Source organism: Pleurodeles waltl, chromosome 8 (genome assembly GCF_031143425.1).
Source record: "Pleurodeles waltl isolate 20211129_DDA chromosome 8, aPleWal1.hap1.20221129, whole genome shotgun sequence".
NCBI classification, from domain to species: Eukaryota; Metazoa; Chordata; class Amphibia; order Caudata; family Salamandridae; genus Pleurodeles; species Pleurodeles waltl.
Window position 1 is genome coordinate 72,814,647 of NC_090447.1, and position 27,301 is coordinate 72,841,947.

Sequence of the window (27,301 nt, forward strand, 5' to 3'; positions counted from 1 at the left end):
AAACAGGATTTATCATTACCATTTCAAAGATATGAAACATGATGTAGCTACTTTTTTCTTATCAGGAATTACAGCTTAAAAGTATATTAAGGAATTTCCAATGCTGGCCTATGACAGGAGCAGGCCTCACAGTAGTGAAAAATGACTTTGGGAGTTTTTCACCATGAGGACATTTAAAACCTAGACGTACATGCTCTGCCTTTTAATTACATTGCATCCTGCCCTATGGGTTACTTAGGGCCTACCTCAGGGGTGACAGATATGTAATAAAAAGGGAGTTTAAGGCTTGGCAAGAGGTTTTAAATGCCAAGTCGAAGTGGCAGCGAAACTGCACACAGAGGCCCTGCAATGGCAGGCCTGAGAAATGTTTAAAGCCTGATTTGCAAACGACTTGATCCAAACTGAGGTGGCATGGTGGGCAAAAGAACGATGGGTTGGAATGTTACCCCTAGCAATGACCAATGGTTAGGCTTTTTGCTAGCATTATTCCCATCACCTTTTGTGTGTTTTACATAAAGCTTTGAACTTTTGAGAAGTTTTATCAGTCTGAGACAATATGAAAGGGTATTTAATTATATGAATTAAAAAAAATAATAATGGAGAGATGGATGGTTTTGCACAAAGCACATTTAACGGTCATCAAGAGCAATAGTTAATGAAAAGAAAAAAAAAATATATATATATATATATATATATATATATGGATATATATATATATATATATATATATATATATATATATATATATATATATATATATATATATATATATGCACATATCACATACGCAGACATGCAAAAGGTCCAGATCTATGTATTATTTCTGTCTATTTTACACAGACAATATATATTTTCACATCAGGGCAAGTTCTTAGAATAACAAGTATGTTATTATAAAACATTATACTGCCCACAACATCTTGGAGGGGACGGTCCAGCCAGTTTGCCATCCTATGATGCACGTCGTCGCAGCGTCTGCCAAAACCTTTTGGCTCCTCTTCATCTACATGGGAGCACTCCAAGCAGACTTACAGACCTCTTCTAACCTCAGCCCAGGTATGGGGATTGGGTTTCCTTCCTGGGACTAGAGAGGCGGATTAGGGCTAACACTGCTACTTGCTCTCATGTAGGAACTCATTAGTGTAGTTAGGAATACCAGGCTCACTAATAAGACAACATGGTGGGGCTTTTCTTGTGTTTCACCCTTGTGATTACCGTTGTCATAACATTGTGTTTCATTATCCTTATAATCACAATTCATGACCTGCTACATAGAATGCAGTTCCTTCAATAAAACATATTGCACTAAAATCCTGCCTCTATTTTGTCCTTGCATGTGTGAGACTTGTATGTCTGAGAGAAAGGAATAAGATCCAGTCCAGCACAACTCCTTTGAGGGGTCTGAGTGTCATGCAATAGGCTGCCACAAATCACTTCTACCCCGAAAGGGGTTAGGCTGACAGCTGTCATACAACGTGAGATTAGACTCAGTCCCTAAAGCTTGGTGGTGCTGCCGCCCAAAAATCTAGCAGTCTTGTCACCAAAGCAAGAGTCTACAACAAGACCACCACTATCAGAAATAGAGTGCCAATTCATGCAATACTTCCCTTCCACAATCCCTAAAGAGAGAGAATCTGTGGAAACAATCACCGAAATCTCCAAAGAGTAGCTCTGCAAAATGTTAACAGCTCCTCTCAGAAAACTACTACAAAGACTCCAGGCCTGATTATGATCTTGGCAGACAGGGTTACTCCATCACAAATGTGACAGATATCCCGTCCACCGAATCAGGATTCCCTTATATCCAATGAAGATTGTAATACGGTGGATGGAATATCCGTCATGTTTGTGACTGGGTATTCCATCCACCAAGATTGTAATCAGGCCCTAAGTTTCCTCAAACATAATCTCATCCACGTTACACCTACTAGTACCATCATAGCTTTAGTGACACAAGGAATTTTTCAAGCTGGCTAAAATATGTCAAACAAATATTAAAAGAAGGAATGCTGTTCCAGGCATTTTTCCACATTTTATACCTGTTACCAACTTACCTTGGCTATGAACGACAAATAAAAAACACAAAACCACACTGCTCACAAACTGCCTGAATGACAATAACTTACTAGCAGACTACCTGACCGCCTTCTGATGGTTATACAAAATGCAAACAGCAACACCCGAAATATTCGATGACGCCCATAGCATCCTTGATGAAGGGGAAAAATGTCTGGTAGCCTTCCTAGATCCATGAACTACATTAGAACTCACTCATCACCCCAGAACACCTGCTTGCTTTTTTTAGGTTACGCTAGAGGAAATAGTGGAAATATGCGTGTATCTCTTCTGAAGACGCGATGTCATGTGGAGTCCCCCACGGATCCAATGTATCACCTACAGTATTTGACCTTCACCTAGAACCCCTGAGTATGTACCAGGCAGACACTGGTATAGAGATGCATGAATATGAGGATTATACACAATTATATCTGAAATTATCGTCTAGTCAGGATACCCTGTGCCTCGGAAAATTGGAACACTGGTTGCCAAATATTTCCTGATACTGAGCCATAAGACAGGATTCCTGCAGATCACTCCCAGAACCAACAACAAAGTTGACTAAAAAATTACTCCTTAAACTAAAAAACAATGGCTATGCCACATCATTGTTTCCAACAATGAAGTTACCAGATTCCACAATCCTATCCTCATATAAACAAAACCTCACAATCAGAGAACTTTTATTTATATCCACACAGAAAAAAGTAAAAAACGTCTATCACTAAACCAATTCAAGACAGCTGCAGATACACTAGTAATTTACTGACTTCACTGTGGCAGTGCGGTCCTGTGCTGTATTTTGGTAGCTTCTTTGGTGCCAATCAAAGCAGTGTTCTACTCTTATGAAAAATCCATTTTAGCTAACATAAAAGTGCCCATATTTTGCCAGTCTTAGTTTAGCTCCACATGGTTATCGCTAGAGGTCATGATTAAATTTAAAATTAGCTACTTAATGCATAAACACATCCACTTGAGAAGACCAGGCCAGACTGACCATATTAGAGGGCTTCAGATCCTAAAATAGCAAGAACTCATCAAATGGAAACTTATAAGTTCAAAACTGCTCAACCATTGAAACAATTCTTCGCCATGGCAACCACCAGGATCTGGAAAGATCCACTTCTTCAAGCTTTACGTGAGTTGAATACATTCAAGAAATGCATGTTGCTAAACACGATCCATGTATGTTGGTTGATGTTCTTCTCTGTCACCGCTGTACTTTTTAGATAGTCCTCCATCTGTTCTGTATACGGCTGAGCACTATCTCAGTGTTGCTGAAGTTGTGACCATTCCTCCTCCTCCTTCATCTCTACACACTAGATGCCCTTGCTACTAAAGTTGTACAAAGTGCTCTACCACTACTTGTTTGAATTGATGACTTGGGGCTTGATTTAGAGTTTGGCAGGTGGCGTTACTCCGTAACAAATGTGATGGATATCCCGCCAGCCGTATTAGGATTCCATTATAGCCTATGGAATTAGTAATACTGTCGACAGGATACCCGTCATGTCTGCCAAACTCTAATCAGGCCCTTATTGTCCTCTATGGTACTTACCATTTACTGTTGAATATGTGATGGTAACAGGCTGTAGTATTAGAAAGAGCACTACTACAGCACAGTTTAGCTGCCCTCTGGAGAGCGGTCAAATAAATAAATGCGCAGAATGGTTTTCAGTAAGTCGTACATGAACATGAAAAAGAGACTCTCTACCCCACCTGATCATGTCATCGATCATTTTGCCGATAGAGATCTGCAGGGTTCCAAGGGTTTCATGAGCAGGGAGGATGTAGGTCAGGCGGGTGAAGCTGAGCATGCTGGTCATTGCAAAGAGCACCTCAGAGATGAACTGGGGGTCCTCCGTGTTCCATTCATACCTCTCTGGAAGAGCAAAGCGTGCACCTCAGTTAATATTAGTTCTTCAATCTTCAACTAGCGACAGACAGAAATAATCGCACTACAGTTTTCAAGGAAGTGTCTGAGAACTTTGGAAGAAGGGGGCAGCTCCTACTGTGTTGCAATTTATTGGTTCATTTTTAGTGTCGAAATGTGAAAATATTTGTAGTGTTTGGTAAAATCGCATAGGAAAATATGTGAATCTTTAGATTCTGATTTCTATGCGCACTGTTTCTCAGATTTCCATTAATATACAGGTCTCTTAAACACTACTCCCCAGTCACTGCAGTTGTGGTACCATGAGATGTGTGTACCTAGATTCAGCCATATAGACTTAATTATTTTAACTAGCATAGAGGTAAACCGCCTCGTCCATCAGATGCAAAAAACATAGAATTTCCACTAAAACTATTGTGATCCTCAGAGAAAAAATATTAATTGCATTGAAGGAGGATGCAACAGTGAAATGATCATCACCAACAATTAGTTTTTCAATCCCAACATTCATTATACCAGGAGTCATTTTTACATATCACCATGAATCATTTGCATAGATCCTTAATATAAAATAACATGATGTTACACTAAAGAAGGTGTCTTAAAATGAGGGAGCCTTGATACACCAGACAAGTGCCAGAGGAGATATGCCCAAATCAAATTACATGGGTAAAAAGAGGTCTAAAGGAAAGTGAAAAAAGCCCAAAGTTGTGGCTATCTACAATTAGTAATGAGATTGATACTGCACAGGGCCTGGCACATTGAGGACGGATATACTGCATTTACCTTGGCATTCTATCAGCAGTGATAATGGCTCAGTACGTTTCAGCTTCATAACCTAAAATACATGGCATTCTGCTGCCAACATTTGCCCACTGTTGATATTACAAACCAGAGATGCTGGCTTTTTAGTGCTAGATTTAAATGCTTATTTATTGAGTTGAAAGGTTAATATAGGAAGCAGATGTAAGTCATCACAGGTGAGTAAAGGGCAGAATTAAATAAATATTCCAGTTTACAAGACTAAATTTCAATTAAAACATTGAGCCTAGAACACACCATCCAGTGATTAAGTCTATAAAACCCACTGGCAATGTGATATACAATCAGTACATTTCAGATGTGCTTCTCTGAGGCCCTACAACCATCAACAAAGTAACGGAAGGGATGCTTGATGTGATCTCAGTAATTACCTGGTGCTGCATCCCAGCCCATAATTTTTTGCCCATGTGCAAATCATCCTTGATCCTGTTCCAACAGGAATCGTCCAGATCAGCTCACGCATTCCACCCATCACTTTTTTGTATACTTCATTGAGACTCTAAAGGACCACAACCAGAGAATACAGAAAGCCCAAAAGTATAACTGTCCACAGCAAGGAACCAGGTATTCTGTGATTCAAATGACCTCCAAGATTGGTCTGACTGAGTAGCCTGATTTGGTCGTGTCTGGAGTTGGGGGTCATCAAGATGGACACTGCTCTCAAGAGAGCTGAATTAACTATGTCAGGTCTGAAGAAGCTCCTATGGCAGGTGTTCTTTCTCCTTGTGTATGCTCCCTCCTCACTGAGAAAGAGCAACCTGAGCTGCCTGCTCATCACTCACTACTAGAAGTAGATATTGTTTTTCAGGAACAAGCTGTGTGGTAATCAATGAGATGTCACGATATTGGTATCTACAGTCCTCACCTCACAACCCAGGGACCCAAAGGACCATAAACAGTGAGAACTACCACAATCTCTCAAAGTATAACGTACACACAGCCTTCACAGACCATGGCCAACACCACTAAAACTGAGTTGACCAACCACACAAGCACAGAGCATAATACAAAAATGTGTTGTGTTCAGGTTTGTTTGGCACGCAGCAACATTACCGCGTGCAGAATCTATGTAGTGTGCTGCCGGCTGTCGCGTTCTCCCGTGCTCTCGAGCGCGAGAGAAACGGTTGGGGAAGCTGCGCTGAGACAAGTGGCCTCGAAGTGTGAATTTAGAGATTTCCAAGACCAGTTGATTAGGGACCAGTTCATCGGTCACTGCTCAAATAAGCACATTCAACAGAAGCTACTTACCATGGGCAATCCTACCTTGGAAGACGTCATTAAAACAGCTAAGAGTGTTGAACTGGCGCAGATATCTCTAAAGGAACTCTCAATAAGTACTGGAGTGAAGGACTCTGATCAAATGCATGTGAATGTCATTACTAAAATGAGTGCGGTAAAGAAAGGCGTCTCGAGAAAATATGACAATCCATTCTTCAGGTCGTCTAACATATGTTTTAGATGTGGGAACATGCCTCACTTTAAGGATGGCAAAAGCTGTCCAGCAAAGAATGCTGTATGTAGGTAGTGTAGTAAAGTAGGTCACTTTGCTAAAGTCTGTCAATCCATGTGTAATAAGCAAGATAGGGTGTCCACAGTGGTAGAGGAAGAGGGGGAAAATGAAGAGGATTCTTTTGTTAAAGCCTATCAAGATATGATTGTGGTGGTCACTGAAAAGGTTTGTGTAGTCAAAGATCAAAATAAATGTGTAGATCCTCTTGTAGATATTCGGGTTGGTGATAAGTGGCTTCGGTTGTTGGTGGATTCTGGGGCACGTATTACTATGATTACATCAGATCACTTCCACAATGTGTGGGGTGACAGGAAGGTATTGCCTCCCGACAGATCATCTGTGTCTTATGAGGGCAGGAAAATTGAACTGGAAGGCTACATAGAAGATAGTCTTGAGTTCAAGGATCGAAAGATTTTTGGTAAAATTTATGTGGCATATAAAGGCTTCAACATTTTAGGATGGTACCACAAACGACAGATCATCTGTGTCTTATGAGGGCAGGAAAATTGAACTGGATGGCTACATAGAAGATAGTCTTGAGTTCAAGGATCGAAAGATTTTTGGTAAAATTTATGTGGCATATAAAGGCTTCAACATTTTAGGATGGTACCACAAACGGCTGTTTGGCATGGTGTTGAAACCTGGTGCTAAAGAACAAGTACTTGTGGTAGGGAACTCAGAATCAAAGGCACCATTTGAAGAGGAGTTTCCTAGCATTTTTGCACAGGGTTTGGGAAAGATTGCGGGTTTCAAGCACAAAATTAAGGTAAAGGATCGGGCTATCCCAGTGAGACATAAGGTCAGGTCCGTACCATTTAGTCTAAGAGACGATCTTAAAGCTGAATTGCACAAACTACAAAATAATGGTGTTATTGAGCCTATAGAGTCCAGTTTGTGGCTTTCTCCATTGGTGGTTGCCCGGAAACGAAATGGGGACCTACGTTTGTGTGTGGACCTGAGGAGTCTCAATAAGGAGATATGGGTAGACTCGTATCCTTTACCTAAGATTAGCGACCTGCTCGATGAGCTCAGAGGCTCTATGTGGTTTTCAAAAATTGATCTGGCATCAGCATATCACCAAGTGGTGTTGGATGAGGATTCGCGCCATTACACAGCTTTTAATTCCCCGTTTGGCACTTTCCAGTTTTGCAGGATGCCATTTGGGTTGGCCTCTGCTGCCTCAGCATTTCAACATATCATGCACAAAATGTTGGGGGAAGTACAGGGCATTCTGGTTTTCCAAGATGATGTCTTGATTCATACTCGGGATTTGGAAGGTCATCACGAGAAAATCAGATCTGTCTTTAAAATTTTTCACTCATATGGCGTTTGTGTAAGGAAAGAAAAATGTGAATTTTACAAGAAAGAGATAGAATTTTTGGGTCATTGTGTGTCTGGGGATGGTATTGCACCGTGGCCCGGGTTGGTAAAAGCAATTGTGGAATCGCCTAATCCCAAGGACAAAGACGAGTTGCGATCATTTGTAGGCATGTGTGAATACTATTCTAGGTTCATTTCCAATTATGTTAGCAAAATGAAGATTTTGTCAAATTTGCTCAAGAACAAAGTACCGTTCATATGAGACAGTGAGTGTCAATCTACATTTGAAAGGGTCAAGCAGGAGTTGGTCGATGCAAGGCCGTTGAGTCCGTATGACCCCAGCCAATTGTGCACCATAACTGTTGATGCTAGTAGGTATGGTTTGGGTGCTGTGCTGTCTCAAGGTATGGGGAAGGATGAGAAGGTTATTAGTTATGCCTCTAGAGTATTACGTGAGTCAGAACTCAATTACTCTGTGATTGAGAAAGAGCTGCTAGCATGCTATTGGGCTAGTGAGAAATTTAGAAGCTATATATGGGGGAGAAAATTTGTTGTTCAAACTGATCATAAACCATTGGTGTACATTTTAAATGGTGACAAGATCAATTATACTACCCCTCGCATAGCACGCCTCACCACAAAACTGTTACAGTATGATTTTCATGTCAGATACATTCCAGGAAAAGATAATTTCACAGCTGACTTTTTATCTCGTTTACTGGTTTGTGATGAAAGTACTGTTGATGTGGAGGATGATGTGGAGGATTGTTTTATAGCGGCTGTGGATGCTGATGAATCCAAAGTGTGCACGGAAACGGTATGGAAGATGGCTGAAAGCAATGACGAGGTGCTATCCAGGGTTAAGCAGTATATAGTCAACAGTTGGCCTAAGGAAAGGAATTTGATTTCAGAGGTCCAACCGTATGCCAAGGTGTGTGATGAGTTATCAATTGAGGATGGCATTCTTTTAAGGAACGATAAGTGTGTACCTCCGTGCGAGGTTAGACAAAAATTGGTGGACCATGCACATGATGGGCACCTTGGTAGCACCATGACAAAAAGACGGATCAGGGCGCTCTATTGGTGGCCTTCTATGGATAAAGATATAGAAAGGGCAGTTAATGGATGTGTTGTGTGCAATTGTGCCGAAAAAGGGTTGAAGATTGTGAAGCCACCATTACAACCCATACCTTTACCAGATAAAGCTTGGTGTAAAGTAGGTGTTGATATGGTTGGGCCTTTCAATTTTCTCCCTAGTCACATGCATTATGCCTTTGTACTGATGGATTACTTTAGTAAGTGGCCAGAAGTACGGTTTTTCACTAAGCCTTCGGCAAGTGCTGCCATTCAGTTCCTCAAAGAGATCTTTTGGAGGGAGGGTTTTCCAGAATATTTAGTCTCGGATAATGGTGTACAGTTTGTGAGCAATGAGATGGAAACCTTTCTAAGAGAGTCTGGTGTGAAACATTTGAAGAGTTCTCTGTACCATCCTCAAACGAATGGTTTAGTCGAAAGAATGAACAGAGTGGTTGTGGAATGCATAAAGTGGGCTAAAGCAAGTAGATTGGATGTGGAAGAAGCTGTGAATTCGATGTTGTGGTTTTATCGTACCACACCACATTCAGTGACAAAAATCTCCCCATTTGAACTTTTGAAAGGTAGGCGTAGTACGTCAAAACTTTTCCCGGCATGGTTAGCCAGGATCGTGTCGGGTAAATTTCCGGATGCAGTGGACAAGGATATAGTTAGGGATGAGGTAAAGAAATATCAGGATAGGATGATAGCTAGGTATGACCAGAAAAATTCTACAAAAGAATTCTCTATTCAACCAGGTGATGTTGTGCGCATTAAGCTACAGACCTTTGTGAGGAAAGGGGATGCTTGTTATGGAATTCCAGTTACTGTGAGGAAAGTGTGTGGTAATGCTATTATGGTTGAGGGTGGTCAGTGGTGGAATGTGAGTAAAGCTGTCAAGGTGAATGACGACAGTGACTGTGGTATGAGACGTGGTAGTAGAGCGGTAGCTGAGGGCATGGTTCAGGAACGATCAGAGCCAAACACTAAGTTGGGAGTTCCCCTAACACTTAGAAGATCTGTTCGAGTGAGATGGGTGCTGCTCAAACTTAGGGAATCTCATGGTTGTTAGCAGGAAATCTACTTGTTGTTATTGTTACATTCGCCAATATTGTTTAGTGGTTTATTGTTATGTTGTTTATCTTTTAGGTTGGGGTGTGTAGATAAAAAAAAAAAAAAAAAAAAAAAATTAAAGGGAGATATTATGTTGTGTTCAGGTTTGTTTGGCACGCGGCAACATTACCGCGTGCCGAATCTATGTAGTGTGCTGCCGGCTGTCGCGTTCTCCCGTGCTCTCGAGCGCAAGAGAAACGGTTGGGAAAGCTGCGAGGCCGGAGGACGTGACAGCAGCGGTCTTCGATTTTAAGGAAATAAATTTATGTGAAATCTTCACATCGTCTCCTACCTTCATTACAACAAAATGTTTCCCATCTCTTGGTAAAAATCGCAAGAAACTCAAGCAGCAAAACAACCGATTTAAGCATGATAACAATAGTAAACATAGTGTGTACAAAAATACTGTGAATAGTGGGACCACTAGTCTTTTGGAAACTAACGTACACCCAGATATCGTCCTCGTATCCCCATCAACAATGGCACATGTCTCTATATCAACTGAAGTGCACATAATTTATCAAACACTTCAGACTTCAGAGAACCAACCTACACGAAGGAATGGAGCCCATCGCCGCATGGATGAAGAACAGCTGCCTGAAACTGAATTCCGACAAAACTGAGGTCCTCATCTTCGGAAATACTAATCTGAGAGTTGGGCAAGTGCGGAGGGAGTGGCGTTAAGACAGGAGGATGCACTGGGGTTACGCAAGTATCCATTATCAGACAGCTGGGAGGCGATGATGGCATGCTTACAAGGTTCGGGATTGGGCACAGATGTGGAGGGATTAGTCTAGCAGTTGAGTTGGATGCGCGCCTGCTCTGGACGTGGGAGGGCGGGGTGGAGGGTGCTGGAGCTTGGGTAGTCGGCCCAGACTCAGTTTTTTTTTTTTGTGGTTTTTTTTGGGGGGGTGCGGCTGGGCTCTATCTCTGCAGCCTGTGCTGTGGTTTGCATGTGATCCCGTCCTATATTGATACGAACGGATAGAACATGGGGGTTCCCGCGCACATGACGACACACTTCAATCAAAGTCTGCTGACTGCAGGAATAGTACTCCAAAGTTTGTTACTGTTCTTATTGTTATATGTGGTTTGCTCAAGATAGATATCTGCATGCACAATTCTGTTCGAATTCACTGATCTTCGTGTGCGGATTAAAGGGACACTGGGGTATTTACCGTCCTTCAGGTCATCCATGGGTTCAAAGATTCTAGTGTATGGACCCTTTCTTTTGAATTCGTATGTCAATTAATCCTGATCTATGTAAGTGCTGGCAGAGTGTAGTTGAGTACTCCGATTAGAGGTCTAGCTGTCAACTGTTTTGATGCCCACTTTCTTCTGATGTGCTTATACAGTCGACTAGTAATTGCACAAATTTGTTACCCTAGTGTTGATGTAGGTCAAAATGTTACAGTATGCTAAAATAATAATAAACAGATTTTTGAAAAAAATCAGCCAACAGCAAACCATTACGCATGTTTCAAAATAAGTTTCAGAATGAGAAAATAAAGAATCAAGGTACATGGAAAGCCAGCCCTAAGTGAGCGGAATACAGACTCAGTCAAACCATGGACTCATCACCCAGTTCTATTAAACCCAGTCTTTCGCCTCATACAAAGAGTCTCACTGAAAGTCCAAGCAACAACAAATACCGAGGACCCAACAGGGACTCTTCTTACCCACCACCACAGCCACTCAGCAACCCAATAACTATTGCTATAAGTACTGCAAGGAGGTAGCCTTTGTGTCTTTTCTTATATCACGGTCCAACTTCTCCTAGTTCAAATAGGCCTATTCCCCTCAGTTTGTGTTCTTAGCAATTCAATAGGGCAGAAGGCCAAGAAGACATCTTGCCTATGCCAAGATGAAAGGCCCAAGCCTGAAGCACAACCAAACCAACAAGGAGGATCCAAGTCTTCCTAAGGACAACACTCTTACATTTAACACCTTGATCAAGGCACCAGAAGGAGCAGCTGGGGACAGAGTTGGAGACTCACTGACAAGACAAGGTGATTTAGCCCCACTCACAGAGTGCAGCCAAGGAATCTACATCAACAACGTCCAGACACATCTCCATGAATGGCTCAGCAGAAACAAAACATGAAGGAATAGTTCTCATAAAATATATTAGGTTGTTAAGGAGGTTCCAGATACCTGAGTGGTCAGAAGATACAAACTACACTTTGGTAGGCGTGGGATGGAGCTCATTGATCAGTTACATGAAAAAAGCACAACCAATCACATGTCCTTTCTCAGACATCAGGGGGCATATTTATGGGGCTCTGGGGTAGGGCAGCACAGCAAGTCACCTTGTTACACTGCACTTCGGCAAAGTGAAAGGGCAGTAATGAAATGTATGTATGCAATGTGGCGCATTCCTGTCCTTTACCACTGTGCTGGCGCGATTTCAGCAGCCTAGCGCCAATGAAGGCACCCACACACCATTGTGCTAGGGTGCCTCTGTTGCATGCAAGATTGTTGTTGTCCAGGAAGGGTCCCCTTCCTGCACAAATATATTCCCAAGAGGTGTTTCCCTTTTTTATGTGTGGGAAAGAGGAAAAAACAAGGAGAAATGAAGATATTTTCCTTTGTTATGCCTCACCTCGGGAGGCATAGGATTTTGGAGCTTCCCCATGTTTAAGTGATAATGTAAATCGGGGGGCATCGTTAAAATCGATGGATGTTGCGTGGGAAAACCCACCACAATGCCCAGGGAACACCTCCCCGATGCAGAGTAAGGCAACGAAGTAACGTGCGCTGCCTTGCTCCAATCAATCAATCAATCAGGAATTTGTAAAGGGCACTACTCACCCGTGAGGGTCTCAAGGCACTGAGGGGGGGCAAAGGGTGAAGGGGGGGGGGGGGGTGCTGCTACTGCTCGAACAGCCAGGTCTTGAGAAGTTTCCTGTCGATAAGGAGGTCTTTGGTCTGGTGCAGGTGGGTGGGAAGAGTGTTCCACATTTTGGCGGTGAGGTGCGAGAACGATCTACCGCCAGTTGTAGTTCTGCAGATATGTGGGACGGTTGCGAGGGCAAGGTAGGGCAAGCGGAGATCCCGGGTCGGTAGAAGAAGAGCCGTCTGTTGAGGTATTCTGGTCCGGTGTTGTCCAGTGCTTTGTGAGCATGGGTGAGGAGTTTGAAGGTGATTCTCTTGTTGACTGGGAGCCAGTGCAGGTATCTCAGGTGGTCTGTGATGTGCCAGTGGCGGGGGATGTCAAGGATGAGGCGTGCGGAGGCGTTCTGGATGCGTTGCAGCCTCTTCTGGAGTTTGGCCATGGTTCCTGCGTAGAGGGCATTGCTGTAGTCCAGTTTGCTGCTTACGAGGGCTTTGGTGACTGTTCTTCTGATTTTGGTGGGTATCCATTTGTAGATCTTTTGGAGCATGCGGAGGGTGTTGAAGCAGGAGGAGGAGATGGCGTTGACTTACTGGGTCAAGAATAATGAGGAGTCCAAGATGAATCCTAGCTTGTGTGCGTGGTCGGCTCCACACAAAAAGTGATGCAACAGAGGCGTGAGCCTCTTAAACATGCCCCCAGGATTCTTTCCCTTGAAGCCAATCAGTTAGAATGGAGTGAAAAGCAGGCACCTGTCTCACAAAGCAAGAAGCTGACCAGTAACACATAACCTACTGCAGAAGCCTGCAGAGCAAGCAACCGTAGTCCATGGAGCAACTCTTAGAACATGTAGGCCTATGCAGAAAGGCACATTTAAGGAACTGTCAATGTTTAAGTTGACACACTAGCGCCGAGCGGCATCAATGAACACGCACCTTTATGAATAACATCACCCATAGGAGCAATAGCTTCACCCATCAGCTAAGGGGAGAACACATTCACACCACAAGCAACCATTAGCAAAGAAACGTGCAAATCCACAGTCCCTGACAAAATATCAGAGGCCACCTACAAAGTCCAACAAACAATGAGATTTGAGGCATCTTCAGGTTATCAGGATCCACAATCAGAAAACAAGGGGCATTTACCAGTGATCAAGGCCAAAACAACACTGGGAACCCCAAAAAGCAACCCCTCCACTCAACATGATCCAAAAGCCACAATAAAGCTCTCCATCACCCAGATAAGTCAGCTCTGCATTAGGGAAGAAGGCCTCATGCTGAATAGCACTCAATAACACAAGAACCTGGGAGAAGAGGATAGACACAAAAATCTTGACCCTCATTTCAGGGAACGTCACTAGTATTTTGAGCAAAATAGCCCTTTCAGGCAGAACTTCATTCTTGATGTCATGGGAACCCCAAGTCTACGTAACTACTGCAACTCAAGTCACCCAGCACAGTCAGGTGGCTTTGAATATGCTGCATGACAGATATATTCAGAGACTTTATTCCAGTGCAACTTAACCAGTCGGTACTGATAAGTGCCCTTTGCCCAACGGTACCGATAAGAACGCACCTTGACTTCGACATCATCATTTTCAATATCCACATTCCTCCACAACCAGCCAATTGGTTCAAAGAAGGGGTTAATGCACTCCATGAGCAGCTTAAGGATGACAGTGGAGAGCTGGAAGGCTGCTATATTATTTTTTGTTGCAAGCTTAGTGCTGAACAGGAGCATAAGGAGACAACAGGGAAGATTATGAAGAAGAAATGAGAGCACATGGTGCACCAGTTGTTCTCTGAGAGTTCCAGAGCAAAGAAAAATAGAAATCCTAAAAAATGTATTTTCATGAACTTTGAGCCTGATTTAGATCTCAGTGGATGGAATACTTCTTCACAAATGTGGCGGATAACCCATCTGCCGTATTACGATCTCCATGGGATATAATGGGATCATAATACGGCGGACGGGATATCCATCACATTTGTGAAGGACTATTTGTCTCTGCCAAGGTGTAAACCAGTCCCTTAGTGTCCACAGCAACTACAGGTTCAGCAAATAGTCACCTAACAGCAACATTCAACTCGTAAAGAGTCATTCATTGATTAGATTCCAACACGTCTAGTCCACCACACATGACTTGACCATATGTTTGCACCTGGATAGTGAATATAGACCACTAGTCCTAAACCTTATGCTAGACATGAGAGATTCAAAGGCTAATCACCACCATCACACAGACATAGATATAGGAAACAGAAGACACCAATGGGAGATGGTGAACTGAGAGGAAATAGGAAAATTCTTGACAGAGAACCATCATTACATCCAATCAACCCTCGACTAGATGGTCTCTAATTGGCTTGTAGCATCAACTCTAGTACTTATGAAGACCTATGAGGAATTAATAAAAAGGTTCATACTCTAGCTGACTCGAGAAATAGCTCTAACAAATTAACACAACAGTAACCATGGCACAACCACAGGACTAATACAAAAGAAACAAGCACAAAATAAGAATGAGCCGAACGTGGGACTAAATCGTTTCCATCTTCTTCTCACATTCCCACCAACCCTCACAAAACTTAGTCAGGCATTTTCTTTTAGCAAGTTGAGCCTGCTGCCTCTACTTTCTTGTACCTCCTACCCAAAGTAGGAACAAGTTTGCATCTCAAAAATACACTGAATCACACATTAAATTTCTTATCTAATAGATGTATCCTAGATAGAAAGTAATTGATTTTTCTTTTGTATTTTCACTGCAGTAAACTTTCCTTTAATGTTTTAGTAAAGACCCGAAACACAAGCCAGTCCTAGTGGGCTTGTCAGTTTTGGTTATAAATATCACAATATTCCAGTTATTGTTAAATCTAATCCTGATTGCTGATTGTTTTGCTCAATTTCCGAAAGTGATAGTTACTAGATTTGGAGATCATATAGTGATGGCTTTCTGGGATCAGAAAATTCCAATTTCACCTTTTCTTGGAACCTCAAAACATCCATGAGATATTTTATTGGTCTGTTCATCAGGTGACTATCAAAATTATTGGACAAAGTCAAAGGTACACTTCTCAACACTCCAAACCCTAACTCTTCCAATTATCTCTGATGGATGCCCACTAAAAAGTTGGCAAACTGGTCTAGTTTTCTCTCCTTTTGTGTCTCCATAACCAGAAACATAAAAGATGGAATGCCCCTTAAATAAACTTGAAAAATGCAAGTAGTGTCAAGAAATGTCCTAGTCACTGGTGCATCTGGTAACCTTCCTTCCGCAGATGATTAGTGGGGGAAAATATCACTGTTCTCTCTTGATCAGCAAGCAGGAAATATTCTTGCAACCTCAGTCACATGCTCCAGAGTTAAAAGCTACAGGACGTTTACTATTTTCCATACAGGAGGCTCCTCTAAAGGGGATGTAAAATAAGTATAGAAGGCAGGCCAGGAAATCTTGTTGTAAAGCAGGAATTCTCTGTTGAAGAACATTCGTAGGAGAGACCTCATCCACAGCCAACAACAGATCAACTTCTTCTCAGTCTCACATAGTAACAATCATGCATTCTAAACAAGTTACATCACAGCATGGTAACTAGGGTTCTACATCATACCTTGGATACAGAATCATGCTCCCTCACCCCTAGATACAGAACATCACAGGGGACTTAGGTGATCTCCTTCATTAAAACAGAATCTTATTTTCTATTGCTTTCAGTATTGGCTTTATGTCATCATTTCTAAATGTCCTAAGGTGAAACCTAATTCTGTGGTGTATAGAAATAGAGCGTCACATTCCAGAATGTTACTGGCAAAAAGACACATTAGAAGTAGCTATGGATGGTGGATCCTACCTGTTTTAGTGAGGTAGTAGCACTCGGCAGAATCCGGCAAATCCAGACAGATAAAGTACCCCTTTACAGCAATGAGGACTCTGAGGGAGAAGGAAGCCAGGTACATGCTGATGATGACCATATCAAGGAAGTTCCACCAGTCCAAAAAGTAGCTGCGTAGACCTTCAATCCAGACCTCTTTACACTCAAACCAGAAGAAGCCTTTTGAAGCAGACAGTTGTGAAGGGGATAAAAGTGGGACATATTTAATTATTTTAATGAGTCAGTAAACTTTAGGCAAACGTTGAAATCACACTCACAACAACATTTTACTTAAAAGGATTTTTTGTAATGGGTGAACTACTATTACAAAAGGCAAGTTATGCCTTTATCAGAAGTTAATGTTCCATTATAATAGTTCTTTCTGAAGCAGATCTTGTTGCTATTATTACAGGCAATTGTGAAATAAATATAAATATACCAGAGAGAGGCTGAAGTGCTATTCACATTTAGATATGAAAATTTAGAATGAATGATGGGGAAAAGCTCCCACATTGTGTTATACCACTACACCATGGTTTTAATAACAGCTTACATGTCTTGTCCACAATTTTCACTAAAGGCGTATCATCAAGATAAGGAGATGTACAGTTTGAAATAGTGAATCCATACTTCCGTGTACATACTTACCTGTAAAATATGCCATTATTGGATATTGTGTATACAATACTTTTAAAAGTTGATAGAAAAAGCATAGTATTGATACATATATTATCTTACTCACATTGACCTTTCATAATCTTTGAGCCAAAACTATTTGCCAGTTGTTCAAAAAAGATGCTAATTTGATGTCTTTTTAGAGATAACCCTCCCTGCATGCAGCAGATGATTGAAGATCAGGGAAGCTTTAAGCCTGAATAGGACCTTTAAGGTCTATTTAAAAACTGCATTTTAAAGTATGTGTGATAGTACTACAGAAGCATTACTTATACACTCCCAAATTGTTTACAATGAAGTGTGCAGAGACCGCCGCCACTCCAATCTTTTTTGTGTGAAGGCCTCCACCACATGTGCAGAGATCTCTACACACATAGGTCTATGGCCCTCATTAACGGTGGGTCGTTGGCGGTGAAGATCAGCAAATTACGTGTTTGGCGGTTTGGCTGAAGCCAAACCGCCGATACTCTACCTGTCCCGCCGCTTTTCCACGGTTTGCCGGACTGGAGGTGAGCAACCCTAGCATGGCGGATGGCGAAATACCGCTAGCAATATTACGACGCAGGAGACGGCCAGCATTTTTCTGGTGGTCGCACCTCCAGAAACAGCTGGCAGTCTTGCATCCTGACAACAGAAATAAGCATTCCCGTCGCCAGGATACACTCGCACTCACTTCCACATACCTGCACGCATGCACTCACAGACTTCTACACACAAATAAACACCCCCCCACTCACCCACGCAAATGCAACATACATACCCATTCACACTGACATGCATACACAAACATGGCTGACATGCACTCATTCCCTGCCCCCTCAAGTGCATACCCACATTCATGCCCCCTCACCTGCATGCATCCCTTCGTACCACCCACCTCCTCCGCACCGCATAGACCCATTCACTCCCCCCTTCCGCACTGCACACGCACTCACCCCATCCATCCGCATTCACCAACTTACACGCACACACCTCGCATCGCATTCACAACGCTCACACACGCACCTTGGTCCCCCTCCCCTGTCGGACAATCATTTACCTCGTTCGTTGAGGGGGTTGTCCAGGAGGGGATGGGTCCTGGCGCTATCACTGCCGGCAGCACCCCGCCATCAGGACACGGCCACGCCGTATTATGAGTCGTAATACGGCGTGCAGTGTCTTTTTGGTGTGGTGGTGACAGTGGTGGAACCGCATCTTCCCCGCAGACCACCAGCATGATTGCTGTCGGATTTCCACCCAATAAAAAGACCGCCAAAGTCGTAATGAGGGCCTATGTTTTAGTAGTAAATGTGGGAGGGACAGGGTGAGAGCTGGACAATGGGGAAAACGTATATCTAAATGGTAGTGGCATTGGAAGCATCTTGCAAATACAAACCAGCCCATTGCAATTCACACACTACACTAATGAAGTTACTACAAACAGAAAGGTCCCTAACAATAGTAAATAGTAATTGCATCTGTAGCTGAGCCTTGGCTTACGTCCAGCACAATACATGGCTGCTCAAGCGCTGCAAACACACAAAATGTGATGGGAGGAATGCTTGGAATAGTCTAACTACTAGCAATTGCTTAGGAAAGCACTCCAACCCATTGACCTTTTACTCACCATGCCAACACAGATTAGACCCAGCCATATACAAATCAGTGTTGACCTTGCTCCAATACAAAGCGTCCAGCCTGAACTGCCCACCCATGCCGTCTGTGAATAAGAACACAAGCAGCCCAAGACTGGGCTCACCCTGACTCAGACTCTTCAGTCGGGTGCAGCTTCGTTCGAGTGGTACAGTGAGCAAGGGACCCACATCTAGACCCACGTCTAGGCATGCAGTTGGGGTGGTGCATCAAATACACAAAAGTTGCCGTGAGGATGCTTTCAACAAGTCTAACTACTGGCAAGCACTTTGTGTTGCATTCCAACCCATCAGTCTTTTAAACTATTTATCTATATATATATTTAATTAATAACAAACCATTATATTAATATTGAGTGTAGCAATTAACTTATTTTACATTTAAAATTGAATTAAACTTTTGCTAACCAATTAACATGAACTTTTCACATAAAGTTTAGTAAATTTTACTACCTATTAAATAAATAAATAAAAATAAGTTAATTAAATATATTTTAATAAATGAATCAATTAGTCAATTCACATTTAATTTAATGCGCTGTAACATTTTAGATTATTAGTGCTATGTTTACAAGAAATATTTAAAATTATTTTACATTAATAATTTACATTAAAGTGTTTTTTTTTTTTTTTAAGTTTAATAGTTTTTTCATTTTCCCTTTACTTTTCCATAGGGAGATCTCCGCGTAGGTCTCTGCCTATGTGTAGTAACTTGTACGAGCAGTAACTTTACAGACATACGCCCTGCAGCAGGAGACTCTACCTGGGGATGGAGACAGCCAACTCTACACATAGACGTAACTTTGCCCTTGGAAATGGTGAATAGCAAAAAAGTATAAATGTCATACTTGATATAGTAGTAACAGTACACATGAATAAATCTACATTTATATATTTACCTTTTGGATAGGGCCCTAAGTTTGCTCAGTATCACTTCAATTATGCGGCATCAGTAGCCTCATTGTATACAACTAGAGATTCATTATTGACCTAATAAAGCTTAGGTTCTTGAGTGATAGCCCAAAATAGTTTCAGGATCTTCTAAATCTACCTATAAATCAACATTTTCAAAGACACGCATAACAACTTGTGCAGAATGGCCCTGACCACATCTGGCAGTCAAGTCCACTGCCTCTGTTACCTCAGCTACCTTACCACTTTTCCTTGGTCTCACTTTCTCTCTTTCTCTCTTTCTTCCTCTCCCTTTTCCTCTCTTCCTTACTGCCCAAATCTCCCTCTTTTTCTCTCAGTATCTCTCTCTCTAGATATTCTAATACATTTTTCCAATTTTTTCCATATTTCACCCATAATACACAGCCCTAACCAGTTTTCTCAGACTCTGTAGACCAGTGATTTTAAATGTGATTAGCTTAGAGAGGGCACAAGTCATAAAAAAAGAAGTGGGGGGGGGGCGGGCTTACCAAGTTAGGCAGTATACAAGTGACATCACAGCACACGACACCATAATGTGTGACATCACACATGGCATCACAGGAAGTGACATCACAGGAAGTGGCATCACAGCCCATGACCTCACAGGAAGTGATATTACAAGAAGTGGCATCAGATCTTAAAACCTCACACATATGTTTAGAGGTCTAACATGAGTACATTTGAGGTCAATGCGAATATACATTCAAACACTCCTGATTTTTCAGAAGACTTTGTAAGGTGCACATAAAACAATGTTACTTTTTGTGAATGTAAAACTTTCTTTACCCAAGGATTGAACAAACTAACTCTGCCACCACCCTACTCCACCAGGCATGATATTCCATAAGCAGCACATTTCAATGTGGATGTGTTTGCTTTAGTTGCCTGTGCCCTCCAGAGGTGTGACCACCCTCTTATGCGAATTATGCTTGCTTAGCCATACCCATCACTTAATGTGTCTTTGGTGGTCGCTCACACTCATTTTAGGAGCAAGGGAAGAAAGTAGAAAGAGAAAAACACATATGAAGGCAGTAAAGGGAATGAGAAAAGAACCTGCAAGAATTAGCAAGCGTTGAATAGTGAAAGAGAAAGTTCACGGCAACCTTGGCATTCAGCGATGAGACCCTAGGAAAAAGGTAGGGGCTTTATATTTATGTTTTTACAAATTAGGCACTACCTACCACATTCCCCTCCACATTTAGCAGCAGACATCGCTCATGTTCTTATTGTTGGCATAACTATATCTAAACCACCCTCACATTCACCGGTAATACTGGTCAGCTCACCCTGGAATAAGTACCATCAGAATAACCACATCATGAATAGACCATAAATTTCATAGTATGAGATATCAGCTCCGCCTCAAAATAAATGTAAGCCACCCAGTATCCAAGGATAAGAAAGAAATGTTGATAAAGGTAACTCAAAAGAAAAAAGTTATTGGCCTTGCTAGTTTGCATAGAAAAACTACCCAAGCGGGGAGATGGAGGAGCAGCGAGAGGCACCACAAACTATGGCCAGTAATCAGAATCTACAATAGACTATGCTTGTTAATACGAAGTTTGCACCTTCCAGACATGTTACCCGGCCAACATGGTGCACTGGAGAAGGCTTACTTGACCTACTTGTTTACAGTAACACTGACCTGTGGGTTCACCTATTCACCTTAAACTCATCTTTAAAGAGTCAGCCATATGTAGGCACACATGATCGCTCTTCTCATACACAGCATAACTCTGAATTACATCAGTCTGCCAGACCTAAGAACATCGTAACAACAAATCTGCTATGTTGAATTGTGTTATAATACAGTACATCGCAAACTTTGCAAACGCTGCAGTATAGGCATGAGAAGGGCAAAAAATAAGAAAAGCCATATCCTGGCAGGGTAACAACTTGGAAACCTTTAACACGCCAATATCCAGCGCTGTTGCATTTCCAGAGCCACAAAAAAGCAACTTGTCTTCCTTTCAAGAAAAACAGCTCTTCAACATTTAGGAACTAGTAAATAAAGACCCTAGTTTTAAATACATCGGTCTATGCACTTCCACAAACACACAGCAATAAGTGGAAGCTGCACTGAGACTGAGCTATGAGTGGTAGGCATATAACTATTGTGTAATTTAAACAACTATTATGTTGTTCCATGTTTAATAAGATTCTAGGCCATTCATAGGGTGCACATGACAAGTGACTTGCATGTGGCTTCTGCCTGCTGCCCTTGGACCACTCTCATGTGGCAAAAAATAAAGACAAAGCATAAACCTTTAATGTAAAACAGGAGAAATAGGAGAAATAAAGAGATGTCCTTTCAGTGGGATCAATCTTGCTTCCCAGTTTGTCCAAATTGTGTGATCTCTCTTGTGTTTGGTTTAATAGGCTGTAATTTTGCACATGAATAATAAGAAACTAGGCCACATATGGGATGCATTCGAGACTTGTCTTTCATGTGACTTCTGCCTGCCCACCACACTCTAACCTCATGCACCACAATTAAAGATAAAACATTAACTTATGATATGAAATAGGAGAAATAAAGAGATATTATCCTAGTGGCTGAATTGCACAATGTGAAATCATAAAACATTTGTGCAAAGCCTGGACCCCAGTATGCCAGGTGAGGGCCACAGTGATGATTAAGGGCTGTCGCCCTGATGCATCGCTGTATTGAGAAGAGGACTGTCATCATTTACAGTGCTCTGAGATGAAGGGACCTTGGCCCTGTGTGTGCTGTTGTGACCCCTGTATGCCAGGCGGGGCCCGTTGTGAAGTGAGAAGGCCATCACCCTGGATCAGCATGCAACTGTGAAGGCGAAGCAAACCATGACCTTCGGAAGGAAAGCAATGATTCAACTACCCAACAATCCAGAAGGACCTAAGAACTGCTGCGGATTAAGGGGGGCTTACTAAGGAGGCGGAGGGCCACGTGGATGACTACTGCCTCTATGCCACTTCTGATCACTGCCCGGCCAATGATGCATGCCAGGGCAGTCCGAACCACCACTGCAGCAAGACAAGGTAAGACTGAATACTGGGCCACCAGGCCTCAGAGCAACTTGCTTTGGCTGATGAGGTATGGCATGGAGACACTTTACCTTTCTCAAAGCATCATGGAACGTCTAAGACTTGAGATCACTAGCGGGGCCCTGCTGGTATGTCGTTTCATGTAAATGGGGAATAACCACCTTGCTTTGACAAGAAATTGGACTTGAGAGCTGACCCAGGCAATGCTAGTGTGCCTGCCTTAAGAAAACCTTTTATACTATTTCTACACAAAATACATGGGTGGATGCAATGAAGCGCCCATGCATCACCCATGTAATGCCTACCCGACACATGGCAATGCAGGGCATCGCAAAGCGCTGTCTTGTGTTAGGTTTCCTTTTACAAAGTCATGCAAAAACTATCCAATGAGGCTATGTCCTCTTTGTATATGTACTGCAGAATGCAGCGTACGTGGGAAGAGGAAATGATGAGGAGAAATAAAGGTATTCCTCCTTGCTATGCCAGTTCCATGTAGGTGTGCCAGTTTGGCGTAAACCTATTTGAACAATTCTTTGTAAATATGGGTTTGTGTCAAAATACATGGGCCGATGCATGGGAACGCCCAAGCACCACCCGTGTAATGCCCAGCTGATGCAAGGTCACCCAAGACCGCCTGGCGTTAGTGTGTTTTTTACAAAGCCCACAAATGGGATTTATGTACCACTGTAAATCTCAAAATAGATTTTGCATCCGGGCTGTGCCAAAAAGTGACGCAACACTGATATACATTCTGGGACTCAACGTATACATTTTTTTTTATAAACTCTACTTCACAGAAAGTGGCAACGAGGATAAAAAATGACAGTAAGTCTGTTCCACTTAACTGGTTGCAAAGTCTGCATTTTGAAATATCTTATGGGGTTAAGGCACCTGCTGCAGAGATCTTTGTGTTCCCAGTACATCTGAGGGAATGGTAGTAATGGTAAGATAATTCTGGTGGTTGACACATTTGCTGGAAATATCTGTGTTTTGTCTAGGGTTTTTAACAACTGATATAGCCGATGGCGGAATGGCCATAAAGCTATTAGAACAGATAGTATGATGGAACAACTAATGCGCGAACCACGCATGCCTGAACAACGCGGTCGGAACAACGACTGCGTTGTTACCACGAATGCCTTTACCACGCATGCCTTTACAACGATTATTTGTTGTAAAGGCATGCCTAGTAGAGGCATGTGTGGTAACGGCATGCGTGGTTCTAGCATGCCACCACCCCCACCCGCCTTAAAAACATAACTACCGACCCCCCCACCTGCCCTAAAAACTGTACTACCCTGCCCCCCAAACCCTGTCCGTAAAAGCAAAAGTACCCCAACACCTCCACCCACCCTGAGGCCTAAAACCTTCCCGACCCCCCACCTGCCCTAAGAGCAACCACCCCCACCTGCCCTAAAAACAACCACCCCCACCCGCCCTAAAATCAAAACTACCCCAACCCCACCCCCGCCCCTAAAAAAAACCTACCCCAGTCCCCACTAAAAACAAAAATACCCACCCCTAAAAATAAAACTACCCCGATCTCCCACCCCACCCCAAAAAGAACACTACCCCAATACACCCCATCCACCCTGAGCCCTAAAACCTACCAACCCTCAAAACAAAGCTACCACACCCCCACCCCTACAAACAAAATTACCCCGACTCCCACCCCTAAAAACAAAGCTACCCCAACCCCCACCCAAAAAACAAAACTACCCGACCCCCCTCCTAAAAACAAAACTACCCCGACCCCCCCACCCCGCCCAAAAATACAAAACTACCACGACCCCCCACCCCACCCAAAAATACAAAATTACCCTGACCCTTTCACCCCGCCCAAAAATACAATACTACCCCAACCCCCATCCCACCCATAAATACAAAACTACCCCACCCCTGCCCTAAAAACCAAACTACCCCGTCCCTATAAACCAAACTACCCCACCCCTAAAGAGAAAACTACCCCGACCCCCCACTCCACCCTAAAAACAACTCCCGATACCCCCACACCCCCTGTGAGCCCTAAAACCTTCCCTGACCCCCACTCCCAAAAATAAAACTACCCCACCCCTAAAAACAAAACTACCCAGACCCCCCACCCCTAAAAACCAAACTACCCCAACCCCCACCCCGCCCTAAAAACAAAATTACCCCAATTCCCACCCCTAAAAACAAAACTACCCTGACCCCCACCCCTAAAAACAAAACTACCCTGCATCTCCCACCCCCACCCCTAAAAATCCAACTACCCCAATCCGCCATAAAACCAAACTACCCTGACCTCCCCACCCATGCCCTAAAAACCAAACTACTCCGACCCCCCACCCCTAAAAACCAAACTACCCCTACCCTCCCACCCCACCCCTAAAAACAACTACCCCGATACCTCCCACCCACCTTGAGCCCTAAAGCTATCCTCAAAAAAGAAAACTTCTCCCCACCCAGCCCCTAAAAACACAATTACCCCAACCCCCACCCCTAAAAACCAAACTACCCTGCCCCCACCCACGACCCTAAAAAAAAAGCTACCCCAACCCGTCCACCCCGCCCCTAAAAACCAAACTACCCCACCCTAAAAACAACACTACCCTGATCCCCCACCCCTAAAACCAAACTACCCCGCCCTAAAAACAAAATTACCCCGACCCCCCCAACCAGGCCCTAATAAAAAATAACCTCCCCCAACCCCTAAAAACTGCCCCCCCAACCATGCCCCAGACCCACTTACTTCGCGTCCTCTCCTGATGCATTCTCTTTTTCTCTGCCTTAACCACGCATATGCGTTGTTCAGCACATGCGTGGTTAAGGCAGAGAAAAAGGGAGTCACTGTTCACACAAGCGTGGTTACACTTGCGTTGTCAACGTAGTTGTTGCTCCGGAGTCGTTGTTCCAGGCGTTTCCCATTAGAACATTCCACCCATTAATGGAAGAATGTTCTTAATTAAAAAGAGAGAAACATAGACAGTTGATGTGCCTCCTGCAAAGCACATCATGCAACATGCAAATGACAGATTATAATTTTATTTAGGTAGGTTTGCAGGTTACATTTTAACACATAGATCATTTTGGGCCAGACTCGCAATTTCCGAACCGCTAAATTGGATGCAGAACGGTGTCTCAGTCTGCGAATCGCAATGGGATCGCAAAGACCCACCTCATTGATATTAATGAGGTGGGTCGCATTTTGCGACCCCATTGTGATTCCCTGCACTCACAGGGATGGTGGCCTGCTGGAGACAGCATGTTATAATGCAATTAAGCAAAGTAACTAGAGTTTTACAATATATCTTAGAGTCCCGATTGATATAAGATATTGGGCAGTATGAACTGCAGAGTCAAGGATCTTCCCTTTTATTATAAAAGCTGGCATTTGTTTCTCCCACCAAGAAACGGGCATCCATGACCCAATGTCAAATGAATTGACCATGTTTAAGAAGAATTGTAGAGACTAGAGAGAAACATTAGAAAAGGGCGAATAAAATTCCAAGGGTATCGAATCCCTGCAGATGCTCTTGCCCCGTGATTAGATGGTGATAAGCTCTAACACAGTTACTGTGCTCTCCAGTATGAACCTTTCTAAATCATTCACCTTAGAACTACTTACAGACTCTAAGAAGGCTACAATCTGTACAGACAAGAGCACACAATCATCACAATAGATGATAGAATAAAATGACTGAAAAAACTTTGACAATTGCTTGTTTACCTGGAACTTCGTTACCCTGGGTGTCAAAGACAATGGTTGAAATGTTTGCACCTTTGCTCTTTAACCTGAAATGTGAGTATACGCCCCATATTTCCAGTATTTTCTAAATAATAAGGTTGAATTCTATGTTCAGCCTTTACAGTCATGTACCACATAATTCTCTTATGACACATTTTAGTTGTCAAACGTTTTATATGCCACTTCTGTAGTGAGGCCCTCTTGACCCATTTTGGTCTCTATTTTAGCTTGGTTTTAGTTTTTACATTTTACACGTTTTAGCTGACACTTCTTTTAGCAGTGATATACATGTAGGCTTGCACAATTTTTTTTCAAGAATGTATTGTACATGTTCCTTGTTTTAGCCTTTCTCAGCATATAGTCAGTACATTCCGTTCAAGGCTAGAAACACAGTTCAAGATATCCTAGTGTTTCTTTGCCTGTTCGGAGAAAGCTTCTAACACCTAGACACATCATTGCGCATTACAGTTGTCTCTGAATCATAAAACTGAAAGCCTCGCCTTCAATCAGTTCTTTTATGGAATATAAGACAATACTAACACGGGCAATACCTTAATTTGCTCAAAGGAAATTGGATAAAGAATTGACCATATATACACAGTGACTGTAATCTGCCAGCAAAGTGCTATCAAATGTCCATCTTTGTGGGCCTGGCATCTGAGATACATAGTCCAGACATAAGTGTTAAAGGATATGCCTGGATATAAGCACTTGGATATATTTGACGTAAGAGCTTGGTGCACCCATATTCTCAATACCAGAATATTGTTTGTAAGGAACCCACTAAGAGGTAAAACCAGAGGAATAGGGGCTGC

General features: G+C 42.7%; 1 protein-coding gene across 1 annotated transcript in view; it reads right to left on the reverse strand.

The window, feature by feature from the left end:
• The window catches only part of XNDC1N (XRCC1 N-terminal domain containing 1, N-terminal like), a 305,166-nt gene that overhangs the window by 15,556 nt on the left and 262,309 nt on the right, over window positions 1–27,301 (reverse strand). Inside the window, exons 19-20 of the mRNA XM_069203429.1 lie at window positions 16,476–16,676; window positions 3,778–3,940 (exon numbers count right to left, since the gene is read on the reverse strand). Of these exons, the coding sequence (XP_069059530.1) occupies window positions 3,778–3,940; window positions 16,476–16,676 (364 nt within the window). The remainder of the gene's footprint in view (window positions 1–3,777; window positions 3,941–16,475; window positions 16,677–27,301) is intronic.